Genomic DNA, 9,967 nt, shown 5'->3' with positions numbered 1-9,967 from the left:
CAATTCTTTAACCACTAATTAAGTGTATTAGTCGAATATTTTATGAGAGGATTTAACTACAATGACTTTATTGGAATAATAACTTTCACATGCGTTTACTGTTTATTTTAACATTTCCTTTAATCAAAATTTCTGCACTAAAGCATATTTAAAAAAAATCATCATTAGTTTACTTAATTAGAGTGTTAATGGCCTCTACACCTTTTAAATTAAGAGGTTACATGTTATATTTTCGAGCAGATTATAAGTTTAACAATATCATGATTTTAAAAGCTTACATAATCTCATTGTAATTTCCATTTTCTAAGCTCAAGCTGCTTCAAGAAAAGGCAAAGTTTCATTCATAATCCTCAAAACCGAGAACTTTAGTAATATCACAATCCGATTTCAGTCCAGCAGATTTCAAGCTCAAAGAAAATTTAACCGTTAAAGCATATCTAATCAAGTTGCAATAACAATAAAAATAGAAAAAAAGAATAAAAAAATCTCAATCTGTTGTTAAGAGGTAACAATATGCATAATAGATATATAAACAAATTAGATTAGCTCCATGGTTTCCCTCAAATGTTCTCTCAAACAATATAAGTCTGTCTTACAACAACCAATAAGCTTTGTCGAACTAGGTAGGGTCGACTATATGGATCAAACAATGTCCAATCATAATCATATTTGTGTTTATACCATTTATATATAAAACTCTCTATAAAAGAAAATGAAGATCCATCTTAAACCCAGCGTTTTCAAACAAGATCAGTATAACCTCCCTAAAACTCAATTTAAAAAGTAAAACTCCAAATTAGTTCCCAAACTTTTTTTAGATTATGTTAGAATAAATGTTAAACATATAAGCTCCTATTAACATTTTAGGTTGCTAACAAAGATATCACCAAAATCCAAATAGATTCTATTTAGTTATCAAGTTAATTCACCCTTCCTACTTCAATTGATTTGATCATTTTATTTTCTTAACAAGTAATCGAAAGAGTATCAAGAAGGTACCTGTCTGGCAATAATACATTCCGTGTAGAATGCTCAACAATGGCAGCATTTCAGAAACTTGGCGAAAAACCGACTCTATGAATTGAACACAGGATTCAAGGACATTCCTTTCTGTCTGCTTTTTTCTGCAATGTTTTTTGCGTCTTCGAAGCAGTCTTGCTGAACCAGTTTTTTAATAATTAAATTACATACATAAGAATCAGGAGGACAACCATTTGCCTCCATCGAGTAAAACATCTTCTTCGCTTCCTCTAATCTCCCGGACTCCAACAGTGTTTCTATAAAAGCACTGTATGTGTAACTATTGGGATTTAAGCCAGATCTTGACATCGAAACAAACAGCTTTTCGGCTTTCTTAGTGTCATTCATCCTACAAAAAATTTGAATCAAAGCATTATAGGAGTATGTGTCAGGGCTTATTCCTTCCTCTTGCATTCTTCTTAGAAGTTTTGTTGATCTCGAAACATCCCCAATGGCACATAAAGACCGGATCAAGATATTGTAAACAATGGCATTTGGATTGATGCCCCACTCAATCATCTCATTAAAGCATTCAAAAGCCTCCCCAGTCCTGTTTATTCGACAAAGTCCGTCAATTATAGAACTAAAAGTAATGATATCGGGTTTGAGTCCAGTTTTCAAGAGCATCTCCAGCAGCTCTTGTGCCTTGGCTATAGCTCCATCCTTGCAATGGCCATTAATAAGGGTATTGAATGTCACAAGGTTTGGGGTGAATCCCTTAAGCTGCATGTCTCTAAAAATTGCTGATGCACGATCCATCATTTTGGCTCGACAGTAGCAATCAATAATCATGTTATACGCATAAACACTCGAAATAAGACCATCCACAGTCATTTGATCAAAGATTCTATCCCCTTCCATGCTCTGTCCGTCCTTGTATAAGGCTTCAAGAAGTGAAAGATAAGAATCAACCCCGGGCTTCAAACCTAGTTTTCTGAAACTTTCAAACATCTCACAAGTATCTTTAAGATTTGCTCCTTTTACCAAACAAACCATTATGACATTGACAATGGAACTTCCGGGGACATAGCCTCTTGCTAGCACTTTCCTCAAAAACACAATTACGTTGTTCGCCGTCGACTTATTTGTCAGGCAATACAAAATGGTATCACAACCTAACTTAAAATGGGTAGGCTCCCTTTCAAGAAAATCAGATAATAATTCAAGTGCCTTACTTGTATCCTCTATACATCGAAAAATCCCATGAACTAATGTCCTAACCGTGGCCTCATTCGCACTAACTCGACTCTCCTTCATCGTATGAAGAACTCGGAAGGCTTCATCAACCCTCCTTGCATTACAAAACCCATCAACTAGTATTGTATAGGTGAAAACATTAGGGAAATGCCCCCTATCCTTCATTTGCCTAATCAATCGAAGCGCCTCATCCACCACCCCCTTCTGGCATACACCATGAATGAGGATATTGTAAGTGATCCGATCCGGCGTGCAATTATCCGTCGACATCTGCTGGAACCTCAAATAAGCCTGATCAATCGAATTCGACTTCACCAATGCATCAATTAGTGCATTATACAATCTAGTACTAGGGCTAATCCCCAAGAATGAAATTTGCCCAAAAACATCACCACAATATTTGGCCAAACCAAGCCTACCCCAACTCCGAAACAAGACACACAACAATTCCTCGGACACCCGAAAACCGGAATCAGAAACATCCTTAATCAAATCAGCAGACAAAACAACAGGGCCATTCCTATAAAGGGTGTTCCCTAATACCCTATGAAGTGTTTGATTATTTGCCAAAGAGGGGTTTGCAGCAGAAACCCACGTGTAGAACCTTATGGAGTGTAAAGGGTTATCTTGATTCTGAAAAATGCTTACAACAAAACGAGGGTTGAGTAAAGATACCTTGTTTTTGGAGAATTCGTGTTTGAGCAACAAAGCCCAATCGGCTCTGGAAAGTACGCGAGCGATGTAAGAGTGATCAATGGGTGGAGAATTTGAGGGTTGACTCGCAGAAGATGATGAAGAAGAAGAAGATAGTGTGTGCTTGGGAGGTGATGGTGAAGAAGAGAAGCTTCTCAGTCTCACTCTCATATTTCTTCCCTCAACGAATCAACCAACTTCTCTCTGCAGAGTGGCGCCTTTAACGAATATGTTATATTTATACCAAAATCAGTTACTAATATAAAATATAGGTTATTCAAATAGTATTTTAATTTTTTTTTAATCACAAAATTGGAGAATTGGTTTAAAATCACACCTATATCTAACTTTATATATTCAAATAATATATTTTTTGTCTCCTCATTTAAATAAGAAAATTTATTTTTTTTCAATCTAAATGTACCGAAATGCGTGCCAAATTCTAATTATTTAAAGAAAAATCTAGTTCCATACATTATTGGCCTGAATTATAGGCGTTCTACGTTAAAAACATTTCAATAGATAATTTACAAAATATGTTATCCACACAAAAACTTAAGTATTAATCAACTATTGTGTATAAAAATACATATTTAATATTTCATAAAACATTTTTATTATACTACTATAAACAAATTTAACTATCAATCTATCACAAATTTGATTATTTTATTATGACGTATTTTATTATTTTAGTAACTAATTATTTAATTAAAAAATTATGTAAATCAATATGTATAAATATACATAAATAAATAGTGATTAATTTAGTGCCTAATTTTTAGTGTATATAAAATATTTTTTATAGTAACACATCAAAACGTTTAACTGACTGAAAATCATAAACCAAAATTGAATTGACTCAAATATGTGAGATATTTAAAAAAATAAAACATTGTTCAATCATTTACTAAGCAGAGAGACTAACAAGTACAAATATATAATAAGTTCATGATGTCCCGGAGAAAAGGAACTTTACATTTTAGGGAAGGTATAAATTATAATGTATAGTCATTTTCATATATTAAGTGACACGGATTAGAAGTATAACCATGACAAATACACAAGTCATTACAAACAGGAGCAGCCAAGTGAAGCAAGAAGTCTTGGAACTCTCTGAGAATATTGCTGTTGCTCGCACATTGGCGCGGCCGGTGCTTGCCAAGCTATGCTCGATGGCTTTCTCAGTCGAGTCGAGTATCTGCAACCCAAACCACAAACAATAATACATCAACTATATGCAATGGCAGCATTCTGTTAACTAGATTGGTGAGAAAATGATCAATTTAATTAACGGTTATAAAACTCGGACTAAACTGAATATGTGAAAATTAGACCTTTTCAGTATTTTGCAGAGATTGATTCATCATAAGGCTACTCTCTTTGAGTTGCTTTGCCAGCACAACCATCTCATCAGTCAAATCCTCTTGCAACTTTCTGCAAAGAATAAAAGGAAGATTAATTTAAAAAAATAATAGGAATATACAACAATATAACATAGACTTTGAGTGAAAAGGTGTAAAGGTTATGGACTCCCCAAACCGCAATACCAAAATCCAACATAACATAAATTTTAAATTACAACCCAATTAAGCAATACCTGTGCTTTTCAATGTGTGCATGAGCCGCGGCATCCAATTTTACAGGTGAGTGACCAGTCTCGGCAGGCTCATGTGGTCTATCTTCAGAACTTGGGGCAGGTCTGTTTGATGAATAAAGATAAGTAACAATAAAACAACCTACAAACATATATGGCTGCAAGAAGGCACTGTGGGGCTTACACAGATCTTCTTCTTAATCCAGAAGAAGGAGAAAGAGGAATTTGCTTTTTGGCCTCTATTTCAGAGCGGTTTTCTTTATCAGTGGTCCTTTCAAAGTTGTTATCAGATTCTTGTACATCAGGCTGAGTAAAAGAGTAGCAACGTCAAGTGGTTAATATGACAATCTGCCTATTCCACCAAGTTAAAATAGGATATACAGAAGAATGGTAAACAAATCAAAAGGAGCTCATTTTGCTGCCACATGATTCATTCCAACCAAGTGATGAAATTCAAGCAATGAAGTGTTTATATACACTTTTCACATACTATGTATTTTGATTTTCACCATTGTTCAAAAAAGCCCTTGGTGTTTATTTAGTTGAGTAGGTAGTAATTATAGAGCATAGTTAAATTATTCAGAAATTTAGAAATTAGAACCAAAGTGAAAATGAGAATTCCTTTCTTTATCAAAAATTCAAATGCGTAAATTCCATCTTCATATAGTTTGAATTTCCATCTTTTGTTGGAACACAAAAAGGAATTTAATAGGTAGCGTCCAAGATTTTTTCATTCCAATATCTCCCTGAAGTAAAATAAGAGATTAGAAATACACACCTCAGAGTTAACCAGTTTGGATGCAATGGCCTCAATCTTCACTGAATATTCATTTATTGTAGCCTTTGAAATCCTGCATGACCAGAGTCAGACACAAACACTAATCCACAAATATTCAGTAAAAGGAACACATAAATGTATCAGGAATATAGTAGCTTTTATTAATAATAAATTACCAGTTTTACTTTTAAACATAAATAATGTTCAATGTGAGTCATTTAGATTACTATTGTATAAGGCGTCTTATTATGTTAGGCACAATATTGGGCCACACTCATTCTTGATCATGAATATTAGTAAAGAAAGAAGTATTGAATACTAAATATATTATATCTAGTCTCCTTCCATCTAATCCTTAGAATTTCAGCAAGTTCTGGTATTCCTATATTTAAACCCAAGTGAAGGACATGAAAGGGGTAAAAATGATGTTCTGACTTATGAATAGACAATGAAGTTACTTTGTCTCACTTATGTCTAAGACTCTAAGTATAAGAAATTGCAAAGCAAATGTAGTGCATTACCTCGGTAAGCCTTCTGGTGTCTTCTCTTCAGCCAATTGTTCCAATTGTTCCCGCAAGGTAGCTACATACTGCAAAGTCAACAAATGATCATTTTACATTTTACCACTTTCCAGAGTCAGCAAGAAACTAAAAGTATATTTCAAGAAAACTAAAGACAATTACAACTTATAAGCTTACTGAGATAAACACAACCTCAATATTAGTAAAATTAAAGAGTGGAGCCTTATTTCCTTCAAACTTACATGAACGAGTTTTGCCTGGTTTTGTTGCTGAGGTGCAGCTGCAAGCAACCTCCTCAGGTTAACTTCCGTTTTACTGATTCCCATGAAAATCCTGTAGCATTTTAGTACACAAACAAAATTACCTTCACCAAAAAATTCTAGAATTTCAATCCTCCACGTTCTTCAAGTAAAATAGCTCAGATCTTAGACTAGGGTTGTACATATAGCTTTCTTGGTCATTCATGCAAGATCTAATCGTCTAAATTTGTTCCTATCACTCACACTCGCATATAATTTCAACATAAAGCTTTGCACAAAATACATATAAATCACTGCATTGAAATAATTTCAACATGACTATCTCAGGATGTTCTTACACTTATCTATTACTCTTATTGGAATTTCTACAAGCCTTCTAATGACATAATAAAAAATCTCCTTTACACAAGACAGAACAACACCCACATAAATTGAGGGTTTCTACAAAATCTAGTTTGCAAAAAAGGTTTCAAAACACAAATTTGAAGGAAAACCCACTTCCAAAATGATGAGATTTTACAGTTTGACAATTCATGGGCTGTAGTTTATCTCAAAGATATACTAGCTAGATTCTTGATTTAACTCTTAAAATCTTCTAGTATTATGATTTTAAACGAATCAACGGATTTTACAAAATTTAGCTGGATAAGGCGATTTTCCTATTTAAAATCTTGCTACGTTTTCATGTTTTCATGTTTAGTATACTTTTCCTATTTTCTCTACCTTGCTCAAAGATGCATTCAGAACAAATATCAGACTCAGAGACAATAACGCAAACACCTTATGTGCAGTAAATAAATAGTTTCAAAATCACAACAAATGAAACAGAATACTAATGAAAAATCAATTCAATTCTCAACAAACCGTGAGAGGAAGTCGATGTTGCGTCTTTAGGGTTTCAAATTGTTAAAGACAGCAGCAGCGGATTCATCAGTGTTGGGTGAATGAATGCGATTCCAGTGATGGTGGCTTAGATCTGGAATGGAACGTCTCCTGCGGGGAACTTCAACAAAAGAAACATTAACAAAAACAACTAAAATGCACATAGTGACAAACACATAATGTTTTACTATCAAAAAGAAACATTAACAAACAAGTTTTCAACTAATCATGACTCAACTCTCAACTTGGAGTGGGCAAGCCAGCATGGTGCAGCCACCAACCCAACCAAGCATAGCCAACCATGTTCTATCACCTTAGTGCCCCCACTCGGATCACAAGTTAGCGCTACCCAACTCGGTGATTAAACAATCCTGTCATGTCAGAATTCCTATAAACATTGGGTTCTGTGCTGCCACATAATGTTCTACTATCAAAAGAAACATTAACAAACAAGTTTTCAACTAATCATGACTCAACTCTCAACTTGGAGTAGGCAAGCCAGCATGGTGCAGCCACCAACCCAACCAAGCATTGCCAACCATGTTCCATCACCTTAGTGCCCCCATTCGGGTTACAAGTTAGTGTTACCCAACTCGGCGATTAAACAATCCTGTCAGAATTCCTATAAATATTGGGTTCTGTGTTGCCACATAATGTTCTACTATCAAAAGAAATATTAACAAACAAGTTTTCAACTAATCATGACTCAACTCTCAACTTGGAGTGGGCAAGCCAGCATGGTGCAGCCACCAACCCAACCAAGCATAGCCAACCATGTTCCATCACCTTAGTGCCCCCACTCGGGTTACAAGTTAGCGCTACCCAACTCGGCGATTGAACAATCCTATCAGAATTCCTATAAACATTGGGTTCTGTGCTGCATTAGTCCATGTGGGACTTCAAAGGTTACTAATAAATAATAATTGCTTGTTTTGGTCCTCCCTAACTAATTTGTTTATGCGAAATTGCGAATCTGTACGAAATCAAGCGCTAGATTAGGGCCTATGGATATGCAGCTGAGACTAATCGGAGAGGAAGAAAATGAAAATGCTTTGAATTATGGCAGTGAGAAAGGCTCTTCTTCTTTTTTGAACATAGGAAGGTGAAAGCAATCAAGCAGGCCTTATATGCTATTTGCCTCCTTCCTTTGAAAGGAGCTTCTCGCCATCGGGACAATAGTTTAGTAAATGGAAAGTTTATCTATTATGCAACATGGAGATTATAGTGCAGAAAACTACATTTCCTTATGTTTAAGAACCTCTTGCCTGGGTCCAGGGTTTGAGATGAGAGTGGACCTTTCTTTGCATTGATTGAATAGGGCGATGGTTGACTATGGAAATAGGAGGGATGACATAGACTACGTACAGGGTAGTAATCTTGGATATATATATAGTTTATTTTTGTATGAGTGATGGAATACCATTTCATGTGATAAAAAACCTTAGAATATGTTTAGATTAGACTGCGATGCTGTCCTAAAAATTATATCCAAGATTTATGATCGGGAGAGTTGAATCATGATTAGTTGAAATTACATTAGATTGTGATAAAGAACCTTAGAATACGTAGCATGTGCAGTAGCAATTACAACACACACTGAATGAATCCATATAATATTGAAGAAACTTGGCATTATCAAAGACAATGCAGCATCACGAAGCATATTGAGTTAATCAGAACGTTGGGAGCAAAAATAATTCCAAGTCACAGTGCTTACCGGCGGCGAAGAGGAAGGGGAGTGACCGCGACACCGGCGAACAGAGAGAGAGAGTGCTCGAACAGAGGAGACGACGACGGCCACAGAGCTTCCACACGACGGCGAGGGAGCTACCTACGACGGCAACACAACTTCCTAGGACGGCGATGGAGGCTCTACAGGCGACGCCTGCGGGGCTGCGGGGCTAGGGTTCTTTGTTCTTTCAATTTTCAATTTCCCCTTTTGTTTTCAGTTTCAGAGAGGAGAGGACAGAGGAGTGGGGCTGGAGCTGGGGGGATGCGTTGGGGATTAAGTTTTTTTTGTTTTTTTTTTTTCAAAAGGTGTAAACGGCGCCGTTTGGAGGAGAACATCAAACCGGAAATCTTTTTTAAGATCTGGCCGGTTCTGACGGTTCATCGGTTAACTTTCGGTTCAATCGATTCTTTGACCGATTTTTTGTCAGACGATTTATGAGCCTAATCAAATCGGTTTAGTAATCTATTTTCGGTTAATTTAGTTGAACCAGTCAATCTAGTTTAGTTTTCAGAACTATGATTAATAGAATGGAATTCAAGTTTGAAGAGTGTGAGAATTGATTTAAAAATCAAACCCTTTTTGGTTTGATTTACAAATGAAGGAACAATAAAAATTAGAATTTTCAAATGAATTTAAATAATTTATTTTTAGGAGAGTAGATCCTCTCAATTATTTTTTCAACTGAGGGAGTAAAACGTGATTTAAGACCTTTTAAAAATTTTTCTTTTATATTTTTTTTGTCTGACTTATAAAATTAATAATGAGAGATCGTACTTTATGCTCTCAAGTGAGAAAAAAATGTGAGAAGATCTAATTCCCATTTTTAATTGTTCCGAAACAAGAAAAAAATTCAACTCTTGAGTGAATTATAATTCCTAGCCTTCCAAATAAACTCTTAATTTGTTCCCAGCCAGTTTCAATTTAATTCTTAAAATTTCAATTGCTTTTCTTTAGTCCCCAAATTTTACAAACATATATCAGTCCTTAAAACAACTTTTGATAACAAACGTTAATGGAACGCTGACGTAAACAGTCAAATATCATGTTGAACTCTATAAAATATCATTTTAGTTCGCATTCAAATAGTCCCAAAACAACATAAAAAATTATGTTTATTAAAATATTTCCTCCCAAAACAAATAATAGGAGACTGTTTTTGGGTATTTAAATACCAAAATTAAGACTGCATAATTTTATAAGTTTTAGTGTGATATCCAACCGTTTATATTTGTACTCCATTAATATTTATATGTTAAAGATTATCTTATATATAAATGTGAATTTGTA

At 34.9% G+C, this 9,967-nt stretch overlaps 2 protein-coding genes across 2 annotated transcripts; both read right to left on the bottom strand.

The window, feature by feature from the left end:
* On the bottom strand, nt 494–3,137 carry LOC107626936 (putative pentatricopeptide repeat-containing protein At3g16890, mitochondrial). The gene has a single exon (XM_021112083.1). The coding sequence runs from the start codon at nt 3,079–3,081 to the stop codon at nt 1,075–1,077; it is 2,007 nt and encodes a 668-aa protein (XP_020967742.1). The 5' UTR covers nt 3,082–3,137; the 3' UTR covers nt 494–1,074.
* On the bottom strand, nt 3,768–7,059 carry LOC107627011 (the record flags this gene model as incomplete). The annotated part of the gene is given in 8 exon segments (XM_021112139.1): nt 3,768–4,111; nt 4,248–4,347; nt 4,511–4,612; nt 4,692–4,813; nt 5,286–5,358; nt 5,807–5,874; nt 6,049–6,139; nt 6,931–7,059. Coding segments are annotated over 7 exon segments (726 nt in total). The 3' UTR covers nt 3,768–3,934.

Source organism: Arachis ipaensis, chromosome B01, assembly GCF_000816755.2.
Source record: "Arachis ipaensis cultivar K30076 chromosome B01, Araip1.1, whole genome shotgun sequence".
In the NCBI taxonomy this organism is placed as follows: domain Eukaryota; kingdom Viridiplantae; phylum Streptophyta; class Magnoliopsida; order Fabales; family Fabaceae; genus Arachis; species Arachis ipaensis.
The sequence above is the reverse complement of the archived record's forward strand: the minus strand, read 5'-3'. Positions and strand labels throughout refer to the sequence as shown.

Excerpts from the sequence above, each read along its gene's own strand:
- LOC107626936 (XM_021112083.1), bottom strand. The coding sequence starts at position 3,081 with ATGAGAGTGAGACTGAGAAGCTTCTCTTCTTCACCATCACCTCCCAAG.